The 25883-nt window shown below is 37.0% G+C and overlaps 2 protein-coding genes across 9 annotated transcripts in view; one reads left to right on the forward strand and one right to left on the reverse strand.

Annotated features, from left to right (window-relative positions):
* Nucleotides 1–4297, forward strand: part of LOC145989928 (dual specificity mitogen-activated protein kinase kinase 6-like) — a 32148-nt gene extending 27851 nt beyond the window's left edge. Inside the window, exons 7-8 of the mRNA XM_083125447.1 lie at nucleotides 900–1117; nucleotides 4018–4297. Coding sequence (XP_082981573.1) covers nucleotides 900–1117; nucleotides 4018–4156 — 357 coding nt within the window. The 3' untranslated portion in view covers nucleotides 4157–4297. The remainder of the gene's footprint in view (nucleotides 1–899; nucleotides 1118–4017) is intronic.
* A 6309-nt stretch (nucleotides 4298–10606) lies between these two features.
* The window catches only part of l(2)k05819 (transmembrane protein 94-like protein l(2)k05819), a 132318-nt gene continuing 117041 nt past the window's right edge, over nucleotides 10607–25883 (reverse strand). For all 8 annotated transcript variants that reach the window (XM_083125451.1, XM_083125450.1, XM_083125452.1 and 5 more), the window contains 2 exons: nucleotides 24194–24358; nucleotides 10607–11660 (listed from right to left, as the gene is read on the reverse strand). In XM_083125451.1, coding sequence (XP_082981577.1) covers nucleotides 11588–11660; nucleotides 24194–24358 — 238 coding nt within the window. In that variant the 3' untranslated portion in view covers nucleotides 10607–11587. The remainder of the gene's footprint in view (nucleotides 11661–24193; nucleotides 24359–25883) is intronic.

The following is a 25883-nucleotide window of genomic DNA, read 5'->3' on the forward strand; positions in this document are numbered from 1 at the left end:
AAAATCTTGCTCTGTCCCCAGTGAAAATTCGTAATTGGGGGGAATGCTGGCCCCTGTGGCAGAGCAGTTAGCACATCGTGCTACGATGCCAGGGGTCCATGGGTGTTTGTGAGTGTTCATTCATGTCATCACTCATCCCCATCTTCGCAAATTAGCCAAAAGTGGCACAAAAAGCAAAGTAAAATAAACTAAATCAAGGAATCATTCAATCAGTTTGGGGAAAGGAAGGGGGATGCTTCTATGGATCAACATGGAGAAAATGCAGTGGGTGGGAGATGTCTATGAAAATTATTCTAGTAGAGGGAAGCATTATGAGATTGGGGTAGCATCCTCAGTTTGAGCACTGTTCCTTGCTCTCGACAATGAAGATGAATGATAACATGTTGGATAATTCAGTGGTATTTTTTTCTAAGCCAAATGGGAAAATTTATGTACCTATACCTTACTCAACGCACCCGAAGCAGAATATTGTAGCTACAAATGCTAAAACACTTTCTAAACATTTACTCCAGTTCAAATAGTCGTAGCGGTAGAGTGGTTAGCACAGCATGCTATGACAGGGATCCCAGCCTGGGCATGGATGTTCGTTGTGAGTGTTGCTTCGTCAATTTCATCATATCATCAATCATCCTCATCTTCGCGATTAGCCAAAAGTGGCAGAAAAGCAAAGTAAAATAAACTAAATCAGTCAAATATTAGTGGATGTACCAGCAGTGATCATAGAAAGAAAGATCTTACAAACCCACTCCTTTTTTCTGTAATAAATGTATTCAGTACATTCTTTCTTTTTTGTGTGCAAGAAATAAAATTTGAAAACAAAATATACACACTAATATTGAACTACATGAGAGCCAGAATAGTAGGTACTTTCTCATTCCTTTTATTTTTATTTTTTAAAGCCTGAAAGAATTGACCCAACTGGAGACCCTGGAAAATATGACATACGATCTGACGTTTGGAGTCTAGGCATTTCAATGATAGAATTAGCAACAGGAAAGTTTCCGTACAGTAGCTGGGGAACGCCATTTGAACAGCTGAAGCAAGTGGTGAAAGATCCTCCACCTCAACTGCCCCCTGGAGTATATTCACCAGAGTTTGAGGATTTTATCAATCAAAGGTAAGTTTAATCAGTAAAGGGTCAATCCATATGAAATCATACCAGCTGGTTGCTTGACCATTTTTAAAAAAGTTTATTTTTTGAGTGGTGTGAGCCTCATATATTGACAGTTCAGAACCACTCTTATTTTATTTTTACTATCACCGATTTGAAGATGGCGGGCATTTTTTTATCATGGTGCCCGTCATTTTCTCCATTCGTAAGCATCAGCGGCAACTTTTTTCTTCTCAGCTCTGGTAAGTCCTATGACAATGAGACAAAATCTGTGATGTTAAGCACATTATAGGCTACAATTATATTTCTGTGTAATTTTCCAAATATTATTCCTTCATAATAAATTTTAAGGTTAAAATTGTGTATTTTAATCGCTCAAAATGACATTTTCGGACATTTTTTTGAGGGGGAAGGCAGTTTACTTGACACTTGAATTTTTTTGTGCAAGTACCTGTGTACCAATAGAGTACGTCAAAATTATTTGAAGCTTGAGACTTTAATATTTGTTTTTCTACAGGGTCATAAACATGTACTTTTTGTTAAAAAATTCCAAGTTCAGAGTTAAATATCTCTGGTGGGCAATTGTTTAAAAATCTGAAATTTGTACACAATACAGTACTTCATGATAAGTAACTTCAGTAAAAATTTTGAGTTTGAGATTTAATTGGTTTAGGAGATACAAAACTCGTGAAAAATTCAACATTTTGCATTAAATATGGCATGCCTAATTTCATTTCTTATTAACATTTTGTGTTGAAATTCTGCAAACTGTAATTTGGAATGTCAATGAACAACATTACAATCCTGAAATGGATCTACAATAAAGTATATATATGAGGGCATGCTGAAAAGTAACGCTTCCTATGTTTTTATTTTCTTTGTTACCTTGTAAACGCATTTTGGATTTTGAGCAACCATACATTGCACTTATAAGACTTTCCAGCTTCTCCATTGCAGGTTTCAAACTTCTATCGCCAGGGGGTGCTGAACTATTGCGAGGAAAATGGCAGCATGTAACCATGCAATGTTGGTGAAGCGCCTGAAGTAGCGTGCAGTGATCGAGTTTCTAAACGCAGAAAATGTTCTACAAATTGACATTCATCTGAGACTGAGGGAATATTATGGGGATGAATGTGTTAGACATCAGTACTGCGCGATCTTGAGTTTATCATGCTCTTAAAGAAAACCTCAGCTGAACACGAATCCGATGACCTCCATCAGTTCTAGTTCCTGGCCTTTCACTCCATTCTCTCACATAGCTGTTGTTCATTGACATTCCAAATTACAGTTTGCAGAATTTCAACACAAAATGTTAATAAGAAATGAAATTAGGCATGCCATATTTAATGCAAAATGTTGAATTTTTCACGAGTTTTGTATCTCCTAAACCAATTAAATCGCAAACTCAAAATTTTTACTGAAGTTACTTATCATGAAGTACTGTATTGTGTACAAATTTCAGATTTTTAAACAACTGCCCACCAGAGATATTTAACCCTGAACTTGGAATTTTTTAACAAAAAGTACATGTTTATGACCCTGTAGAAAAACAAATATTAAAGTCTCAAGCTTCAAATAATTTTGACGTACTCTATTGGTACACAGGTACTTGAACAAAAAAATTCAAGTGTCAAGTAAACTGCCTTCCCCCTCAAAAAAATGTCCGAAAATGTCATTTTGAGCGATTAAAATACACAATTTTAACCATAAAATTTATTATGAAGGAATAATATTTAGAAAATTACACAGAAATATAATTGTAGCCTATAATGTGCTTAACATCACAGATTTTGTCTCATTGTCATAGGACTTACCAGAGCTGAGAAAAAAAAGTTGCCGCTGATGCTTACGAATGGAGAAAATGACGCGCGCCATGATAAAAAAATGCCCGCCATCTTCAAATCGGTGATAGTAAAAATAAAATAAGAGTGGTTCTGAACTGTCAATATATGAGGCTCACACCACTCAAAAAATAAACTTTTTTAAAAATGGTCAAGCAACCAGCTGGTATGATTTCATATGGATTGACCCTAAAGTGAGTTTGTAACTTTAATTCCGAACAAAATTGTTAGACGAGGTGGGACAGTTATTTTTATTACCACACTAATCTCCACTGATACTGATATCTGAAAATTGTAAAAAGTTTAGAATATTTATGAATTTCAGTGCATACGTTTTTATTGAATGTCAAAATTTGACAAATTTTCTAGCAGATACAGATCGCCGTGACTGCGTAAGTTGATCAGTGTCAGTGTTTTCAAAGCTCTCTTATTTCACTGTGACAAAATATATTACAAAAACAAACACTTTTTCTAAGGTAGAATTTTCCACAGATTTCAAATATCAGAAAATGTAATTAATATCTGCACTGGTTTATAAAATACAGGGTGTTCATAAAATCCCAGTACAATGTACATTACATTTGTAATGGTACCGGGACCTTATGAACACCCTGTATAACAGTAAAACATGATTGATGTTTCAATCATGTTTGGTTGGTTGGTAAAAACAACTTACAAAAACAGATGTATGCTTGGCAACGTTGTAATGGGAGAGCGATGTTATCCATACAGATTTTATATTTCACAGCTGAGAGTGTTGACACTCATCTAAGCACACACCCCCAAAGATGATTGGTGTACATATGAAGCTATGTAGCAGAAAATAGGTCAGCTGCCAGTTTGGCCCACAATCAGTATAAAATGCGTAATTAAGGAAAAATCTTAAAACATTTTGCTGTGTTGAGACAGCAAGATTGAGTGTATAATGCGCAAAAATGTAAAATCCAGGAACATAAAATCGAGGTTCCACTGTATTGGGATACCACACACCCCTAGAATTTGCTACTATAAGTTTGTATTATACAGGAATAGCATGTATAACTTTTGTGCCTTTTTCTATTACAGCTTGAAGAAGGATTACACTGCTCGCCCAAACTACAGTCAATTGCTGACCCATCCATTCATCGTTCAACATTCGAACGTAGGGACTGTCTCAGAATTTGTTAGTGAAATTCTGAACTTGGAGGATCAAACCACAAGATAATAGTGGTTGATTGCATTGTATTGTCATATTGGCAACTTTTTACGATAATTATGTAAAATGGACAATTTTTCCTGTTAGGCTATGGAATATTTTATCATATTTTACTAGTTGATTTGCTTTTTGAAATGTTAGTAAAAATAACAAAACAAATATTGTGTTTATTAATTTATCCTTTTTTCGTGTGTTTTTTTTTTTTTTTTTTTTGCATGCATGTTATTTTAATTAACCTACCTCGATATACAGCATGTCCACAAAAACATTCCATGATTATAAACGACCACAATTTAATTATGTATATTACAGGGTTCCTATGCATCCTGGAAAACCTTGAATTTTAAAATATTCCTTCCAGGCCTGGAAATCTTATGAAATTTCACATTTTTCCAAGTGGTACCTGGAATTTTGGAGGTTGTCCTGGAAATTCCTTTGCACCGTTTTATTTGTATGAAGTAAAATAAGTGTCATATGACAGTGGTTTATTTACATATGTCACGTTGCTCTGTACTGTAGTCATAGTTTTGTGCTAATTTTTATTTTTATGATTGAAGTATAATGCCCCACGTTTTCGTATTTTGTATCGCTCAGAGATAGGGAAGATTATCCAAGGCCCACGCGTTTATTTATTATTATATGTAAAACTTTTTTTTTAATAAAAGAAAATATGTAATGATGTGTATTTTGCCATGATTACTTTGTACACTTGTCCTGGAGTAATTGTAGAAAATCCTTGAAAAGTCCTGGAAAAAAATTACATGATTTTGTGTAGGAACACTGTATTACGAAATTTATACCGATACCATTCGAAAGAACAGCTCAAAGAATTTTAGCGGACGTGTAATTGTTGGCGTTAACTACAACAATAGATGGCATAACAATAAAAGAATGAAAAAGTCTTTCGATTGTTAATGTTATTGTAAATGGTATTGTTGTTAGAAGCAAATTGTGTTACTGTTGATGTTTACTGGATGTTTAGGTTTACATTTCAATTGAAGTGTCACAGTGAAGTCAGGGGACCTCGGTGGCCACTTGCAGAACACAGCATCTTTGTTTCCGGAGCACCCAATCCATCTCCCTTCAAGTTTCTCATTTAGAAAATTCCGAACATCGAGATGCCAGTGAGGAGGTGCTTGATCTTGTTGGAAAATAAATTCATTGTCTTCTTGTAATTGTGGAAAAAGCCACTCACTGAGCTTATAAAGGTAATTCATACTGTTGATAGTGTCCTCATGAAAGAAAAATGGCCCATACACTTTCAGTTTCGATATGGCACAGAACACATTTACCTTAGGGGAGTCACATTCAACCTCCAAAACAAAATGTGGATTCTGGGTCCCCCAAATCCTAACATTGCGTTTGTTTACTTTCCCTTTGACGTGGAACGTTGCTTTGTCACTGAAAATGATTTTCACTGACAGGTCCTCATTATTCTCCATAAGTGTTAATAAATGTTCACAGAAAGCAAGTCATTTTTCACTGTCATCAGGTTTCAACTTTTGCAGTAACTGCAGTTTGTAGTGATGAAACTTGATACGAGTACGTAGGATTTTGGACACGGAGGATTTACCTACTGACAAGACTATTCCGAGATGGTACAAAGATTTTGTAGAGCGAGGATGCATGTGTGTCAGTAGGTGCCGCATTAACATTAACAATTTTTTTTTCATTATTTTATTGTTATGCCATCTATTGTTGTAGTTAACGCCAACATGTGCTGAAATTCTTTGAGCTGTTCTTTCGAATGGTATCGTTATAAATTTCGTAATATACATAATTAAAAATATAAGAAGACATTAAAGATTAACGTTAAAAACTGTACTTACGTATGCGAGTATGTTGTTCCTATTTTTCTTTCTTTAGAACTTGTGATACCTGTGTTCTAAAGAAAGATAAATAGGAACAACATACTTGCATACGTAACTACATTTTTTAATGTTAATTTTTAACGTCTTTTTATATTCTGGAATTGTGAGTAATACGCACCAAACCTACAAAATGCTACATAATTAAAATTTTGTGGTCTTTTTATAATCATGGAATGTTTCTGTGGACACGCTGTATTACTTCTCTTGTCACATAAGGTTACAGGTTTGAGTTCTGGCCTGAACAGTCCTTTGTGAGTTTATCTTCATTTTATTTATTATTAATTCTCATCGTTATGATTAGCAAAAAGTTGCAGAAAGGTGATAAGAAAAATATATTATTGATGGGCTGGTGTGAAACCTTGGCCAATACCAATAAAGTACTGATTAGAGTACTGCATCGCACCACTTTCGCTCATTCAAACTCTTTCGAATCTCCCATGCTCGAGCATGCTACGTTCGAACGTACCACACTCGTAGTGGAATGATTGGCATCATCCCACAGGTCAGAGCCTAATAAGCACCATCAACCTAAAACCTCTACATGGAAACAAACCAGCCATGCAATTACAATTCTAAATAATAATTTGTATATTATGTAAGACTCAAATACAGACCATATGAAAGTATGCAATATCTACAGACCAAAACGTAAAATGGATACACATGCTGAGACCTGCCTAAGCAATTACAAATATCGTATCACAGTGCAAGAAGTGTGTGTACATCATTGTTCACTTACCGAAAAGGATAATCAAATTTTGCGAAATAATAAAATGTAGTTATAACATTCAATCGAACATCATTTCAATGTAAAAATAATCGTAGAAACATAAAATGTCAGTCTAGGTAGTTTCAGCCCATAATTATCTATTTCATTTTCACATATCTCGGTAATATATACAAAACTGCATTTTAACATGGAGATGATGACTTGTTCGCTTATTTTTCAATTTCACTTCGTCTTTTACTTCACGACCTATATTTGAGGGCCCATTACCATAGACAATTTACGGAAATACGTCTACTAATAGGGTTTGAGTGTATTTCGCTCGTTCGGTCGTTTTTCGCTTGAGTGGAAGAACTATCGATTGTGTGTGCCATCTAACATTGCCTGTGCAAACTATTTGCCGCTCATGCGAAAAATGCTCATTGCAGCACTCTAGTACTAATTTACCTGTAACCGATATCCAAATGGTGTTTGAATATCTATGATTCATTGACGACCTAGTAAGTGTATATTACCAGTTGACAGCAATTCAAAAGAAACTACATGCTTAGACAGTTACTCTTTAAAAAAAAATTGGAATGGAAATTACATGTGTTTATAGCCAGCAAAAAAAATTATAACAAAATGGCAGACTATTACACTCAATTATAAGATATTTATAGTAAATTACCCAATATTCTGATGTGGATATATCAGCTGATACTGACAAAGTACTGTTTAATCTGTTTCATCCCTAATATATATTTTATTTTAAAACATTATACAATTTTTAGAAGTTTATCACAGTGACATTTTGTATTAAAAATACTTATTTTGTGAAGAGAAATTGCTCCAGTGGAACTTCAATTTCATGTTTTTTAAGGGACGAAGCTGAAAAAAAACTTCAAATGAGGGAAAATATAAAATTGAGGAAAATTTTATAACATTTTGATATGTAAAATTGGGATTCTACTGTATAGTTTCAGGGCACTGCAGGTAAAGTACATGGGTTGAAATTTTAATAGTATCAATGCTGCTGTAGAAACCAATGCTTAAGCAACATGTTGGTAACCATGGATGTCCGGAAGCCCCCTCCCCACTGGAAAGTGAATGTCCACCTAAAAATTATCTATTTCATACATAATTTCATTTCAGTCACAGTAATTTGTATTAATTATTATAAATTTGTTTGAGAAACATGATAATTTCAGACTGAAATAGTTTTTTGATGGGGCATCACTATTATGAGGAAAAATATGCCTGTTTGCCTCCCTTGGAAAAAAAAATTACCTTGCTTGCCCCTCCATGGAAAAAATCCTGCAGATGTCCACTTCAGAGCAAATGTACTCTCCTTTCCCACTCAGATGCAAGAAAGTGTGTCTGTCACTTGGTTAATGGAGTATAGTCACAGTATTTCCAGTTGGATTGAATGATTTGGTTTGTTTTACTTTGATTTTCTCCCACTTTTGGCTTATTGTGAAGATCATGGGTAGGATAAAGGAACACTTGAAAAGAATGCCCAGGCCAGGATTCGAACGTGGGACCCCAGGTGCCATCGCCTGCAGTGCTAACCACCACGAAGGTCTTAATAACGGGGTCCCGAGTTTGATACCCGATGGAGGCACAGTGTTTCGGATCTCACTTTAAACTGTAGATCCAGTCCCAATTAGCCTTCTGTGCATAAAAATGGACTTAAAACTCAAAAAGAAGAAAAAAAGGTCTGCTTTAAAAAATGAAGCAGCAGAGTTGGTTAAAAATGCAAAGTGCCAGAAGTCTAACTGCATGTTAGTGTTAACGACTACTCTTGGGGGCTTGTGGGGAATCGTTATTACCATATCGAACAGTAGCAAGATGGGTAAAAGCTTTCAACTAGGGATGTGAAAGATGAGCCTTGGCCAGGTCATCCAAAGGAAAGGCTTTCTTAAGTTGTATCATGATGCTAGATGAGAGATAGACTAGATCAGGAGTTTTCAATAGATAAAAGCATGTCATGTGACCATGATTTACCAAGACAAAATCCCTTCTTGTGTTTGTTTACTGCTGGTACACATAGAAGTAATGTGTGTGTTTAACATAGGTGGTGTCCAACTTTTTAATGTTTATCAGCTAGTATCAATTCATTCAGCTATACGATATTGTCGAGATAAAAGGGATAAATACAGACAGTAGGAAAAGCTGAATAACAGATGTTAAAAATAGGCACACAGCAATGTTTGGGTCTCATCATTTATTAGTATGTAGTCTTGTTTCTTCTCACAACTTACTCAATGTACGAAAGCAATCACCAATGATTTCATATTTAATCTTTCTTTCACAAAGCAGTAACTTCCTTTTGAAGGTTGACATTTTGTCTGATAGATGCAGAATGTGAGTATCATTCCCTTCTAGATACATTCCGTTTGTGCAAAATATCAGAAAGGTATGCAAATTCCTGTACAAAGGCACTATCAATGAAGTTTTCAGCACTGGCATGGTTTCGTTCTACAAGGTACTGAAGGTCCTGTTTCAGTTCAAAAACATGGGAGATGACATTGCGGATCGACAACCAATGTGAGTTGCAATAATACAGATTATTTTATTGACGCATTTTAAACTTTCAGATTTTTTTTTTCTTTTTGAAAATTCTGTGGCCTCCCCTGCCATACACAGTGTGGGGCATTACCCCCACACCCCCTATATGCCTTCATGGCATGGTGCTAAGCACAGGGGAGCACTTTACCTTCCCCCCCTATCCCCTGCCAAACATCGGCACCTCCAGGGAGTAACGCCGCACAGTTCGAATACCATTGGACTAGATCATGAGCCAGAATTGAAATACCAATTGAATGAGTGGTATCATTAGGGGTCACCACACAAATCAAAATAAATAAAAAAAAGTTAGTTATTCTCGTATGCAATTGTGCTACTGTTTTCTCTATGACCAACTCTGAGGGGGAGGAGAGACTTTCTGCAGAACCCACCCATCATTTTGCATGACAACACTAGTGTGCATGTTGAACAAACGTGATCGAGTTGTTCAATCAATGGAGCTCTGCTGTCCATCGTACTCCTGATGTAAGCCCCTGTGACTTTGACTTGATCACGAATATGAAGTAACACATTTGAGGCATATTCGCAACTATTCCAGACATGAGGTGATCAACCAACAGCTGCTGCCAACATCATCTTTCAGGTTCTACATTGCTGGCAACCAGGGTGACTACACTGAAGGAAAATAAAACTTTGAAACAAGTATCTATGTTGTATCTGTAGTAATTTAATATTAAAATTTAGGGATGGGACAGATTAATTAGTATCAACCGATATAGGCATATTGGTATATCGGTAAAATTATCAATAATTTTACCGATCTGATAGAGCTATCAATATCTTACCATTTTGTTGTAACTTTTATGGATATAAACATATAATCTCCATTGTGTACTTTTTTAAAAAAAGAAATGTAATATGCAGCTTCTTGTACATTGCAAAAGCTTCGTTCAATTTGTAGCATACTTTTATTAAGGAGGTCAATGAACCAATTTGAATTTTATATCGTATTGATAGAATATTGGTATCAGTAAATTGTACATCGGCACTTTATTGGTATTGGCTAAATTTTCAATTCGGCCCATCCCTATTAAAATTCCAACCCACTTACAATCTAGGAAAAATCTGATAATGTTTGCCTCACAGGGCCTAGAAAAGTAAAGTTAATAAGGTGGTAAAATGTAAAAAACAGGAGCATAAAATTAGGAGTTCCTCTGTATTTACAAGTGAAGAAACAGTGCTGGATCTAATTGTAGATGATGCCAATTCTAGATTAAGGTAAGGATTTGTATACATATGTAATAATAACACCACATGAAAATTACATATATACATTTAAAACATTTTAGGTACAATGAAGTACAAAGTTGCTTGTTGTGACATTCATAAAAATTCCATACAGTATCAGTCTATTTATGAGAATAAATGCATTTTGCATGTGCTTTTGGCAGGTGCAAGGTAACTATAGGTTTATATGAACACTTGCAAATTGCATTTTCAGGCAAAAGTTCAGACAATCTTCAACTGCTAGAAATTCTGGTAATTTAAAAAACTATTGCCATTAATATCATTCTTACTTTTCCATTTGCAGTTTCTTCATGTATTCTTCCAGTAAGTTGCTTTTCGTGGAAGCCACTGAACAAAAAAATAAATTGTAATTCAACTTATTTTTCCCTGTATGTAATTGCGTTTACCATGGACACATTTAGTTTTTCTCCCTATACAATGGAATGTTATAATACGATAAATATTTTGAAATTACAATATGTTTGATTATTTCCATTTACTGCAACCACAGTAACCCTTTGTTCTGCATCAATACATATGTACACATCATTTTTCACATAATGCATTTGAAAGATTTGTAGTTTCAGTGTTCAATGTGAGATATTTGGAAGATATATGTATGATACAAGAAAATCTTTAATTTATATTTATGTATGTGTATATACATTTTGCATATGTAAAAAAAATTGTCACAAATTGACCAGGTAAATGTAAATTGTAACTGTTCAGTAAGCGTATTTTTCACTTCCACTAATATGCAGTTTAAAAAAATTAAACAGAATAATATACAAAACATCTTGCTTTGAGTATATCAGTAATAAAGACTTCTCTAACATGTACACATACGTCAATAACAATAATCTTCTGAAAGCATATACAATGAAATCACACACAAAAAATAGTTGAATGAAAAGCTCATAGCAATGCACATTCACTAAAAACGATCACTGTATATACATATAAGTAAGTTACAAAATACAAAAGCTATGGATTGGCTTAATATTTACAACATACACTTCATTCACTGTCAGTGATTTTTAAAAAAGTTTAAAATGGAGAATTCATTCCTAACTTTGTTCCAAATTCAAGTCTTGCCTTCTTTTGGTACCTTACATAAGCCCTGAAAAATAAATTGTAAGTGCATTAGAATTTTCAGGTAATAGCTTAAACATTATGGAGTGCAGACTATATGTCATTAGATCTGTATGTACTTTTAAGACAGAGCAGCATTTTAAATAGATTTACTGAAAATTTACTGAACATAACCCAAAAAATGGTTATAATAATGTTCTCTATCATGTAGAAAACAACAAATATGCTTACTAGAGTACTGCATGAGACCATTTTCGCTCGCTCATACTCATTCGAGTCACCCACGCTCAAGTGTAAAGAATCAAATATCATTTCAATGTGACAATAATCGTAGAAATATGTATGTAAAAATCCAGCATGGTAGTTTCAGCCATAATCATCTATTCAATTTTCATATATTGCTATGTATTGGTAAGATAGCCTAAATTACATTTTAACATGGAGATGATGGCTATTGTTCACTTTAGTTTCAATTTCACTGCGTCTTTCTCTTCATGATCCATATTTGAGAGCCCACTACCACAAATTACGGTTATACATGAACTACTGTGCTTTAAGCGTACACTGATCCAGGGAGTCGTAACGTACCCAATTTGCGTTACACGGTACGTTCCATTTTGTAGGAGGAAGAGTATGGTTCAACTGCTGGTACCCATGTAACGTAACGAAATGCAATATCTTATAGAGTGACGTTACAAGGAACGTAACAAAATGTATTATGGTAGATATTAACGTTATAAAGGAACGGAACGAAATGAGCACATTGGAACATAACGTAATATGCAATATGGTATATACTACCGTTACAAGGACCGTAGTAACGAAATGCAATATGGTATATACTAGCGTTACAAGGACCGTAGTAACGAAATGCAACATGGTAGTAAATAACGGTACATAGGAACGTAATGAATGCAATCCTCCGTAACGGAATGAAGTGAAAGGCAATATGGTCAATTAACGTTACATAGGAATGTAACAAAATGTAAACCACTGTAGCGGAACGGAACAAAATGCAGTTGGGTACATACCATCTGCATAAGGAACGTAAATAAATTCAGTATGTTAGATGTTAACGTTACAAGGAAAGAACAATTCACAAATGTTAGGTAGTAACGTTATAGGCGCGTGACGAATATAATCTATTTAACATCAAGGAAGAAAAAGGAATAGCCCAAGTCTCTTACCTTTCAGTATATCGTATGGGATTAATGTGTAATAGCCGTTAAAAATATGGTTGTTTGTAAAAAAATGAATTTCAACCAGGGTTGATAAAGGGTCAGGAATTTTAAATCAATTCAATTCCGGTTCAGCAGGGAATATTAGCAAGCATAAATGGATCTGGACCGTAAAGAGCCTTTTTATGTTTAAAATATTTCAATTCGTTCCAGGAACCTTTTCTCCGGATCAATTGAAATACGGCACAGGGACCTTCTTTCCGGATCAATTTAAAGACTGTCTAAGTTCCATATTGAAATGAAAGAATACGCAACTTGGACCGAATTAAAACTGTGCGATAAAGAAGGTTCCGGTGTTGTTGCGGAACCCAATAGAACCCATTAGAATTTATGGGTTCGTGGACGTTTAACAATCCTGATTTGAAAATTACATTTTTGGCTCGAAATTGAATACAGCTTCCAACTAGTGTAGAAATGAGTAGTCATAGACGTGCGCACGGGGTGCAAAGGGGGGGGGGGGGGCACATGCCCCACCCCCTAATCATTGACGTCTGCCGATATTTTCGACGCAGGGACAAGCAAGGTATTTTTCCATGGGGCATATTAACCAGATAATAGTGTTGCCCCCTCAAGAAACACCACTTGAATTCGAAATTATCGCATTCCTGCATTCCCATTATAATAATTAATGTACATTACTATGACTGGGATCAAATTATACGCGTGAAATATATACTTTTAGCTGACATTCGTTTTCTAAAGGGGAGATGTGGCCATCCTCGCCCCCTTTCAGATTTCCATGCTCCTATATTATTATACTTTAATCCAGAAATTTAGGGTTGAGGAATCTTATCACCGGTTATTAAACGATATTATGCTCTTGAAGAAAATTAAGTATTTTCAAGCAGATGAAAGTTCACAAAGCAACAACGGCGGAAGAAGGTGCAGTGGCGCAACCACAGGGTGCAGGGGAGATTAGCTCTCAAACTTGTACGGAAATCAATTCTAGGGGGTTAGGGGGCAAACATTGAACTATAGAAAGAAAGGTTACAGAATCTAAGAGTAGCAAGACAAAAGGGTACTGAAGATGGATTTAGTTTTCACGTCTGTCGTGCACTATTTCTTCCAGACGGTCAAGAGCACCTGCAAGGAGGCACAGAGGAGCAATTGCCCCCTCTTGATTTCTATCTTTATACAAATATAAATAAAGTTATATAAACTTGGACAGTTGCTGCTGCTTACGATGTACGTTTTGCCCGTGTAAGGTAATATATAGATGTATTATTAATTTTTGAAATCCCACCGTTCATTTATAAACACACTGTATATGAGTCATTGTGAATTCGAGTCAATTAAAACATTTTGCGTTGTTGGGAGATTATCTATTAGGATAAAATTTGGACATAATGAATCTAAGTAGAGAAAAATCCAACTTGTATATCAAAATTGCCATGTCCAACTGATCTCCGAAAGTAGTGTTTAGCACGTCACATTTCAAGTATATTGTAATAATCTTCAATTAGGCCAAACGTTAACGAACAAAACAACATTTATTTAACTTATAACTTCATGTTATATAAACTACATGAAATACATTTAACAAAGACAAAAGACAAAATACAATCTCTCTCCAATTCGACTTGTTCACAGTATCTCTTCTAAAATTTTTATCTTTTTCTTAACTTCCATCATATATGATTGATTGATTTGAGTCCACTTTATGCACAGTTAGGCTAATCAGGACTGGACCTACAGTTTAAAGTGAAATCCCAATCACTTGTGCCTCCACCGGGTATCTAACCCGGGACCCCTTCATTACAAGGCGATGACGCTACCACTGCGCCATCGGGGAGGCCATTTCAAGTATAGTCCATGATTGTATCTAGTAGTATATGAACGAGATGTGTCCCTCCATTCAAACAATACGTGGCTTGTCCCTATAAGTGTGTGACTTATAAATTAAGTTTCCGAAAGCAGGTATTATGCATGAACAGAACAAAATATACTCGTGAGAAATTACAAAAATTATAAGTAAGTTCGTGGCGGGAGTTATTGACGGTTTTCCCCACAACCTATCCGCTTTAGGTTCCGGGTTCGAGTCCTGGTCTGTAAATATATTTTTTAGGTGTCTCTTCATTAATTTAATCTAATTATCATCCATCTTCATAGTTTCGATTAATTATAAAAGTCACATAAAAGCGAAGCAAAATAAGAACAAATAAAAATAATTGCAAAATGATTACAATGTCAGAAGTACATTTGAAAAATAAAATGCGGACAGGAGATTCATTTTCAAACAGGTATTTGGGTAGAATTGTGTAGACAGACAGCATGCTCCCGAAAGTTGCCAATCCACGTGTAGCATGACCTTCGATACTGGGGTTGTGCTTTTTCAGGAAAGTTTGCTCGACGCTCCTCAAGCGTCTTATCAAGAATGCCTCGGTGTTTGCAGCATTACTAACTTATTTTCCGTCGGGAAAATCTTTTTTCTCCTATTTAATCTGCGGTTGACTCTACAATACAGCATATTAATCAAGATACAACAACTGAATTACGGCGAAGTAGGTTAGAAACCCTGCGTGCTCAAGAGCAGCTTCGATAAGGCACCTGAATTGTTTCGAGCTGAAGCAGGAAATGGGCGATGTTTATTCCCCAAGGCCATTCTCTAAAACTAATGCCACAAGAAGTTTTCTGTGTGGATTTGTGAGCATGAAATTGTAGGTTAATGATAGTACTACAAGACGTCAAGTGGATTTATTTTTCTGTTTCGTTATTTTATATAGCTTTCCTACCTATATAGTTTGAATAACTAATTAATCATTTCATAAGCAGACAAACACGAAGAAGCCGATCCCGTGGCAAATTGGTTAGCGTAATAAACTGCGAAGTCTAATGTCGGATTAGATTGATTGATTTAGTTTATTTTACTTCGCGTTTTGTGCCTCTAGGCTAATTTGCGAAGATGGGGATGAGTGATGAAATGATGAAATTGATGAATGGACATTCACAAACAACCAAGCCCGACCGGGATTCGAACCCGGGAGATGTCGGATTAGAGCCTGGACTAGAAAATATGGATGGGTTGGGTCATTGTCTTTATACCACTTCCATCACCTATCACATCCTTTATCATCGCGATTAACCGAAAGTGGTAGACGCGAAATAAAAATAGAACCTTTGCATGGAAGTCCGAAAGAGAGGCAAGGGGGGGGGGGGGGTGCACGACCCACCTGGAAAATGAAAGTCAACCAAAAATTATATATATATCTCACACAATTCCATTTCAGCTGCAATAATATATGTTAATTATTGCATGAACATAACTAGCTAACTAACTAACTTTCTAGCCTTCTTAAACCCGAAGGTTCATGGCTGCAGAACACAGGCCTTCCATCTGTCCCTATCCTGAGCAAGATCTATATACTCTTTTCCATCCCTACCGATTTCCTTTAGGTCTATCTCAACGTTGTCCCTCCATCTTCGTCTTAACCTTCCTAAAGGTCTCTTACCATCAGGTTTCCCAACAAGAATCCTATAAACTCCTCTTTCCTCTCCCATCCGTGCCACATGGCCTGCCCACCTAAGTCTTCTTGATTTATTTATTCTAATTATCTCCTCATCCCTTTTAGGTCCAAATATTTTCCTAAGGATCTTATTTTCAAATAAGATGAATATGATAACTTCAAATTAAAGCAATGTTTTTTGAGGAGACAACACTGTTATGCACCTTGTTTGCCTCCCTCCCCCCGGAAAAACTACCTTGCTTGCCCCTCTTTGGAAAAAATCCTGCAGACGTCCATGAACCTTTAGTATCGACTTCGGACTATAAAGCATTGATTCTTCAATGTATAGAGCGGCAATATACCGCGACAGCCTCTTACAGAGTATTTGCCAGGAAATATCAACACGAGAACAGGGATAGGAATTCCTCTTATTTTAGATTTTCTCAAACTAATTTCAAGTATCTGGTGAAAATTCTTTCTATTTAGTATGCAAATAAAGGTTTTAAATTTGAATGGGCGTATTAATTTTCTGGGTTTTTCCAGAGACGATATGAAGCACTGCGGATACGAAGGGCGAACTCAACAAAGTGCATTGTGAGGAAATGCGTTTCAAGTTGTCAGGCACAATTCGAGCTCCACAAAAACTTGGTAACTGTAGATCGGAATGTTTCATGCGTGATTTTCAAAGATTTTATGGAGTTTGCACTGTGCCTGGCAACTTGAAACGCATTTCCATCACAATGTACTTTGTTGAGTTCGCCCTTCGTATCCGCAATGCCTCATATTTTCAATTACTTTGAAGCATTTTGGACCATTTTTTATTTTTATAAGCAACTGCATTAATTGATAGAATGATCTTAAACATGAAACTAATTGTTTTTTCCAATGATTGACTGTTTTCTTTGCCTTTCATTACGCTAGGTCACTCAGCCGCTATCTTTGTTGTGAGCCTAGATTAAGTGTGATTGGAGCTTATCCTATATGCTTTCTTCATACAACATGGCTGTCGGCTACATGTTTGACATCTTAACACAACTTCTTTGAAACATCGCTCATGAAATGTATTTCACCTATCGTCCTACGGGAATCAGAGGAACGTAACTACAAAAATTCTGTTTTCAGTTTCGTTAAAAAAAAATCCTCTGAAGAGTATTTGGAGAAAATCGACATTTTCCACTTCTAATTCTTATCTGTAAGGCGGAGTCACGTTTAAGAGTCATATTCCTAAGAATACATTATTTCCTCTCCTATTAATTTGATAAATTAGAGTTAAGTCGCTCTGGTTCTCACACACGCTATCAGCCCCTATTTTCCAAAATTTGGCACGTTAGGTATTACGCCAGATGTGTCATTTGGGTATGATGCATTTTTGTTATATGCCTGTGGAGATTCGAACAGTGTTCTCGGCTTGCGAGCCAGGTTATATCGGCGTCAGCGTCCAACGTTTGGAGCGCATACATTGCTCTAAGCAGGATGCTCTCTACCTTATGATGGGACACTTTTTTACCCATGAAAGTTATTGTCCGTGGCCTGCAAGCAAAGTTCTTGCAACAAACTGCCTCGAGAGAATTATGCGTAGGCAATGTGTGACTTTTCTGTTTCTCAGACCACGTGTGACTACCTACAAATTATGTGAAACAATAACATAAACAACTTCCCATGTGAGTATGAGAAAACACTTGCATTCTAGCCGGGTTCGATTCCTGTGATTCGAATTCCACTTTGAACTGTAGGCCCACTCCCAATTAGCCTATCTGTGCATACAAGTGAACTTAAAACAAGACAAACTTTCATTCTAACCTCAGTCACTTATGGGAGCTGCTTAGAAGTAGTAGTGTTGACTGCCATGACTAAAATTTCTGGATCCAAGTTCACTTCCTCTCAACGATTTTATTTGTTGTTTTAAGTCCCTTTTATGCACAGTAAGGCTAATCGGGACTGGACCTACAATTTAAAGTGGGATCCGAACCACTTGTGCCTCCACCGGGTATCGAACCCGGGACCCCTCTCTCGACGATTTGACTGAGTCTGCACTCCTGCGCTACACTCCGCTGTCTATGCAATGTAGTTTTAAAAGTTGTTAACTGAGGTATCCTAGTCACTAATTCCACCGCTGCCACCAGTTAGTCAAGGTATGACTCATCATCAGCCAGGCTCGGGCGAAATGCAACTCATTAAACCGTCGCGGACGAACTGTGGCATTTTTCTAGGAATTTCGCTTTCGGACCAAACGCTACTGAACGTACAGCAGTCCCAGTGCCTGCTCCAAGTTGCACTGCTGCTTTCGGAGCCCTTGGTTTGGGAAGGGGATGGGGGTGAGGAAAGGGTCTTTATTTTTCATACTGAAGCTCGTTCATTTCGTTCTCCTATTTCTCTTGGTTGAATTTTCTGAGATACGGAATCTACCTCATTTTCCTTTTCATTTTGTTTTATTGCGTCACCCACGGTACTCTTACATGTACTTAACATTTTTAATTTCCCTGTACCTGCACCCTTTGGTTCGGTAAAAATAAATAGCTGCAGTTCGTCAAATGTTGTATTTTTGTTTTTGTTACCCATTTTTCTCGTACTTCAGTCAAGGGCAATGGAGCTACTGGTAACAGACGTAGTTAGGAAATAGCATGAATTGTTTCTTCCCCGCACTGTAGTTGACCGATAAAAGAACTATGTAAAGTCTCGTTTCTATTACCACAAATTTTACCGCGCAACATGACACGCGGCATGCGACGCTGCATGTGCCAAGCATTTGTTGAAATGGAAACTGTCTGCAACATGCCGCGGCGCAAGTGCCGGGGACAAAATTGCCTCAAACGATTAAGACGCACAACGTGCGCGGCGGACAATGGAAACAGCCTGCAGCAAGTTCCTGGGGCATACGAACTAGAGTAGAAACAGACGACGCGACTACAATCTGTGGTCCAACAAGATTTAATAACAATGCAAAATCACTTGCAGTCATTCTTACAAAGTTTTCGTATCCACTTTGAAGACGTAAGTCTCTCATCAACGAGTTAATTTTTTGCTAGAAAACTTCTAATCCACCATCTAGGTTGTTTTCGCCTCTTTTTTTAGAAATTCATGATACGCGCCTGCCATAACCAACAAACCCGCCATAGCTTTATTGTTCATCTTTACCCAAGTTAAATCACCACCAAATTATTACAATACAAGAGAAGGAACACTGACTACTCTAAAGCACTGCACAACGCTACACTGCGATCCTGCACTCCAGTGTTGTTGCGGACGTATTTTGAAGAAGTAGTTTTGAATTGGAAGCAGTACGAGTACACTAAATGACGCGCAACATGCGCCGGCACATGTTGCACGTCATGAGTCTGGAACTTGTCTGAATGGAAACGTAGCTTAACAGAAACAGAAGGCTTTCACGATTTGTCTGAATATTAAAGTGATCTCTTCTTTCACACCAAAACATAAATAACTATTCTCAGATTTGAAACCGTAACAGGGGTGTAAGGGGTGACCTTCCACGTAGTACACCCAATCGTCAACTTCATTCCACGTAGTACACCCTGGACTGCTCTTTGCAGACTAACGAGGCTCTGGCGACTGACCCTATGGCCAGTATAATTCTGTGTGTTCTGTTTTTTGTCATGTGTGCTGAGTGCCCCTTTAGAGCCTCAGCTTTTAACCTAAGTCAGAATATTTTAATATTTCAGTTATTCGATATTACAGTTACGTTATTTGTTATGGTAAGGGGCTGGACCCCGTATAACGTGGCGGTTGCAAAATAGCCTAAGTGCTGACGCACCCAAAATTAAAAAAGAAAAAAATGTAACAGGGAATATAGCTTTAATAAATGCCTATAAATATTTCACTATCGTTTATATTTATGTACATGTTGTTAATTTCGAAATATAGGGAAGAAATGCAGCAAAATGCTACATATTCGATTACTAATTTGAGCCACTATACATGTTATGTTTTTATTTCATGAACAATGCGACACCACAGGTCCCGAGTTCAGATCCCAGCCTGTGTATTGTTTTCATTATTTTCTTCGTGATGTCCTTTCATCAATTTTGTCATTGCATCACCCATCCTCGTCTTCGCGATTAGCCAAAAGTGGCAGAAAACCAAAGTTAAATATAACAAATCAAATCAAACATTACTTGCAAGACAAGAATGGATAGGTTATTTTGAAGCTTCTGTTATTAAAAGCAAATTGTGTGTAGCTTTCCTAGACAGAAGTTTCAAACACAGAAAGTGATTGATTGGATAAGGGCTGTGGATTCCTACTCGAGCAGAAAATATATATGTTTCAATTTATTACTTACAACAATAGCAAACTGATTAAAACTAAATCAAAGAAAACTTGCATTCACAGTTACAAATTGACGTGTTGAATGACCTTAACTACAGATTTCTCTCACTCCAATTCTGATTAATCGAACACCACACCACAACGTGGGTCATTAAATATTTCCAACTTACTCTCGAGTTCCTCAACTAAAAATAAATTGACTGCGAGACAAAAACTCCTCTCCGATAACACATTATATGCAGAGTATACGTAAGTTGAAATTCCATCATAATAATTTGAATTCTTCAAGTAGTAGCTACAAATATAATTTTTCATGCATATTTTCTTAGCAGAATATGAAGTTTCTCACTTCAGAAGGATAACATATACACAGTATTTCACAAGCGTTTTTAGTTCGAGCTAGTCGTAGGCCTAATATGAATATAAACGTGACTTCATTACTTACTTTAAAAAAGTGCCAGGCAATCAAAATTCGAGGGTATGCCTGAAATTATTTGTAGTATCTCATGTGTCAAGGGGGCTTTATAAGTAGTAGTAGTAGAAACGTAATTATACTGCATGTTGCAACTGAAACCGTAGCCTCGAAGACCGAAGTCGTTGAGTGGTCCACTCATACACTCGGTACCAAACATTCCAAGTTCGAGTAGACACCTGGGCATGGCTGTTTTTTTTTTTGTAAGCATCCCTTCATAGATTTAATATGATCATCATTCATCTTCATCGTCGCGATTATCTACAAGTGGCAGAAAAGCGATATAAAACAAGAATAATACAAAAGTATAACAAACAAAAGAGGATAAAAGGATGAACTGAGTTAATGATAGGAAGTTTTATGAAATTACTGTTTCTTGAAGAATCCTGTCCTTTGTTACGATTGTATTTCGCAGTCACACGTTGCTCAATGTTCACGTCGACTGTCGTCCTTACGTACTTGAAAATTACTTTCATGTCTGCCTATGCTCTTCTTTCAAACGTGGTAGGTGGGCGCTCTGTCTGTTTCTACACCAAAAAGTTTAATGAACCTCCTGTCCAAGAAGACAAGAAAGAATTACTGAAAGTAATTTTCAAAATTGTAAGCGGATGAGGGCCCTTGTAAATGATAAAATATACTGTCCTTTTATTCGCTTAGTTTTGAGAATCACTTCCCATACAATTCTTGCCTTCTTGAGAGTCCAATGGCCCTGTCTAGCCACAAACCAGTTGCACAAACGCGGTTTCGTTTGTTTCGTACAACAATTCCATCTAACGTTTCGTTTCTACGTAGTTTCTACTTGCTAAAAGTGCCTTTCATATCGCCCCAGGGCGTTGTCTACTCGGCTGCTTCGTGACCGAAGGTCACGTGTACAAAGTTTGAGGATTCACATTTTCCGATTTTGCGTGGTGCTGCTGCTGCTACGAGCGAACACAAGGGAAAAAACCTTGGACGAAAAGTCCCCGCACAGCTCTTCTACTCTTCAGCTCGGCCCATAAGGAAGAACGGTCAACTCTCCCCCTCCCCTCCACGTGGTAGTAGTACAGTGCACAGGAGTTGCGGGTCTGCACAGGTTTCTTTCCTTGTGGTTCAGTTCGCCTTATCAAGGTCGTGCAGCAAATAATTATTTTTCGTCTTCCGATAGGAAAAAGCTTGCCTCTCGCTTACGTGGATGAACGCGTAGCACAGATGATTCCTTGGTTGGTCCTTTATGTTTCGTCCTTCAGCAATTTAATCTAAGCATGAATCATTCTCATCGCCAAACATACTGTATTTTTTAATTGATGTAACACATGTAAACTGAAAAAGAGAGAGAGAGAGAGAGAAAGATATACATAAACGTTTTCTTACAACAAACGTTTGTTTTCTATCGTATAAAGTGAACGCACATGTTAAAATTCATCTTGCATACATAATCAAATTAGAACAAATCCACGTAAAGTGATTTAGTATGCAGAAAATAAATATATTTGTGATAAATACATAGTTAATCAGTAAATTCCAATAACCAGAACTTCTGTCACGCTGAATCTTGTTTACGGATGTTTTCAAACGTTTTGTTTTACAATTTCATTTTTTCACTGACATCCAAAACGAAAATACGTATTATAATTTAATGACTTTCAAAATGTCAAATGCTGTAATGTTAGTATGCTGCCGATCATAATTGTGAGGCTTCTTCGAAAACGCCTTCGATAACGGTATTTACTATTCGTAACGGATATGTGTATCACTTTTTTGAAACAGACTTTTGTGAAGGGAAAGAACTGTAACGTTACAAAAGTAACGAGCACAATTATACGAGAGGCCTATGTTATTCTCTCCGGAACACGGCATCGGACACGTTATTGCACATCGGAACGTCTGTATGATACCAGCTATAAATAACGTTGTTGCTTTGAAGCAAAGAGTGTAACGTTTTTACAATCGTGACCTCAATTAAGTTACTGGTTAATTGTAACGTTACTATCACTTTCCACACACACTAAAGTTACTAGTCAATCGTGACGAACTTGTTTCTTACCCTGTAACGTTACTGGTTGCCGGCAATGGATGTAACGTTAAAGCGTCACCTAACGACCTACTGATTTACAGATCAGTTATGGTTCGGTACCGTTATGCACACCTGTAACGTAATGTTCATATACCTGAGGTAACGTTTCTGTTCACGAAAAAAGTTATTCAGTTTCTGGTTGTAACGTAACGGAAACCGTAATTGAAAATACCGTTCCATTTCGTTACGTTACGACTCCCTGCACTGATCATTTTGCCTGTTGGAGCGAAGAAGCTCTCGATTCTGTATGCTATCTAGCATTGTCCGTGCGAACTATCAGACGCTCGAGCAAAAAACCCTCGATGCAGCACCCTACCCTACATTCTTCCTTTTCATGTAATTGATTAAATACAGTGCACCTAGTAACAGATAAAGTAAATGAATTATTAAGGAAATATATCCAGATTCCCTTCCCTTCATTAACACACATATTGCAGCATGTTGCCAAGGTGTAAACTTTTTTTTTGCATACGTTTTAGCTAAATATATATTATCAAAAATCCCCCACAAAAATATTATGGTGCAGTTCTTGCCATTATCCCCCTTCTCCTTGTGAGCACCCCTCCCACTGAGACTGCCATTTTCTCAATAGTGTGCATTGTTTTCCTCACTATGTTGGTCGTGCATGCACAATGAATGTTTTTACAGACTGGAGGGGCCTGTGCCACTTGTCATTTCGATCTGAAATAATCATAACATCAAGGTCGAAACAGCCTGTTACTGGTCATGGCCTGTCAGGTGGCTTTTCATCGTGTCCTGTTGCTGCCGTTTCCTGGCTGTTGAGACTGAATAATGCAAGTGCCAGCCTCTGAGGCAGAGTGGTTAGCACACTGCAATACGATGCCAGGGGTGCTGGGTTTGAAACCCAGCCTTGGCATGGGTGTTCTTTGTCAGTGTCCCTTCATCAATTTCATCATATCATCACTCATCCTTATCTTTGCACTTAGCAGGAAAAGCAAAGTAAAATACCCAAATCAATCAATCAATCAGATAATTCAAATGGTCCAGAACTGCACTTTGAGAAACACTTAAGTAGACCAATGTGAAGAAACTTAATACGCAGATTTACTCACTTGATTTCTTCCCTTTTGACCAATTCATTTATGCAGAACAAGACAACAGCTGATAGCACAGCAAGGAATGTGGCATACAGGAGAAGGCTGGTTACATCAGCACTCAATTCGGTCGAAATGCCGCTCAATAAAGACACGGATGAATATATTACTTGAAGACAAATCCTGAAACAATAATAATATAAGAAAGGTCATTTTTCAAACCAGAAAAGGATTTGGAGACACTGTCAAAACTTCATAACAAGTTTTAAAATAAAAATAAATAAAGTCATCAACTTAAGAATACGTAGGTAGGTGCTTTGGGGCACTAAACAAATGGTTCTCATTCACTTTGCAAACTCAAATTGCCAGAATTTTCCACACACTTTTATGCACAATACCCCCCTCCCCCCAAAAAAATATGGGAGGTAAAAGTGAAATGCACTTTCAGTCAGGGTTGTTAAAGTTAGGAGAGCCTTATTTGAAGGTGGATCTTTTCCATACTGACTTGTGGAATGATGTTGCATCCTGAAAATGGAAATTGTTCTGAAAAACTAAAGTATGCAATTTCTTGTCTCTAACACAACAGAGCAACCAACCTAAATGCACGGCCATGAACTTAGGCAGGTGGTAGAAGTTCACGCTGTTGCCACGTCAGACCACAGCCCCGTGTGTTTGGAGGTTTAACAGAATGAAAGATCTCATTGTAGAGTTGGTCTTTGTAATCCATGTGATACAAACTGACAGTATTTGTTCGAAAGGTCAGGGATGACACAAAAGATCCCCAGAGAGAGGTCGGCCTGATGCTCAAACTAGGCAACGAAGCCTGGTTGACATTGCCACACACTGCGCGGGAACCAGCAACTTTGGTCCCTCTCTCGCTTTGCTTTTCCCATATGTGGCACCAGAGCAATTCTGCCCAGCTGCCTATTTTCATGGCCGTGCATTTAGTGTATATCTTTCTTGGTGTTGCTTACTGAAAATGTAGGAAGAATGTGTATGGAACTATTTATGATTGAAATCGGAAAAGAAGAATCAATTTGGGGCAAACTAGCAATAAGGAATTAGAAAAGAATTGGGAGGAACTCACAAGTGCTTGGGCATGCTCATCTTCTGAACACAGACAAGAAAATAATAGATAAGTAAAACAAAAAATAGTAATGTTTGTTCCTGAAATGTTTTCATAATTACAAGAACATTAATGTCTTACATCCAGTTTTAAAGTAATTAGATGTTTCAATGTTTGCCCAGTGCATGCCCTTCCTAAAATAGTTGCCATTTTGAAGCATGACTTCATAATTAACCAAATCTATATATATAAAAATGGATGTACCAGGTGGTTATAATTAAAGTGACGGTGTTCAGAGTGGTACAGCATGGGCTGTAATGAAAGTAGCAGTCTGAAACTTCGTAGATATGCTAATGAAGCAATGTGCTCGCCAATTACGCAAAAAAATCCAATTCTCGCCACCAGGGTAAAAAATGGCGCTGTAAGCAGTCAAAATGTGGAATTTTTCGTAACTCTGACGTCAAAGTCAGTGACATTGCCTACCCATTGTGTGAGCTCCCTGGTTGTTGTTGGTGACTCTTGTTGCTTTTTTTCCTTTAGTGATGTGAATGTTCGCAGACCATTAAAAGTTTGAATTTTTCTGTGTAAAAAGCAATGGCTATTGCGAAGAAAGACCGTGCACTGCTAGTGAAGTTGTTTTAC

Source organism: Lepisma saccharinum, chromosome 7 (genome assembly GCF_977018435.1).
Source record: "Lepisma saccharinum chromosome 7, izLepSacc3.1, whole genome shotgun sequence".
NCBI classification, from domain to species: domain Eukaryota; kingdom Metazoa; phylum Arthropoda; class Insecta; order Zygentoma; family Lepismatidae; genus Lepisma; species Lepisma saccharinum.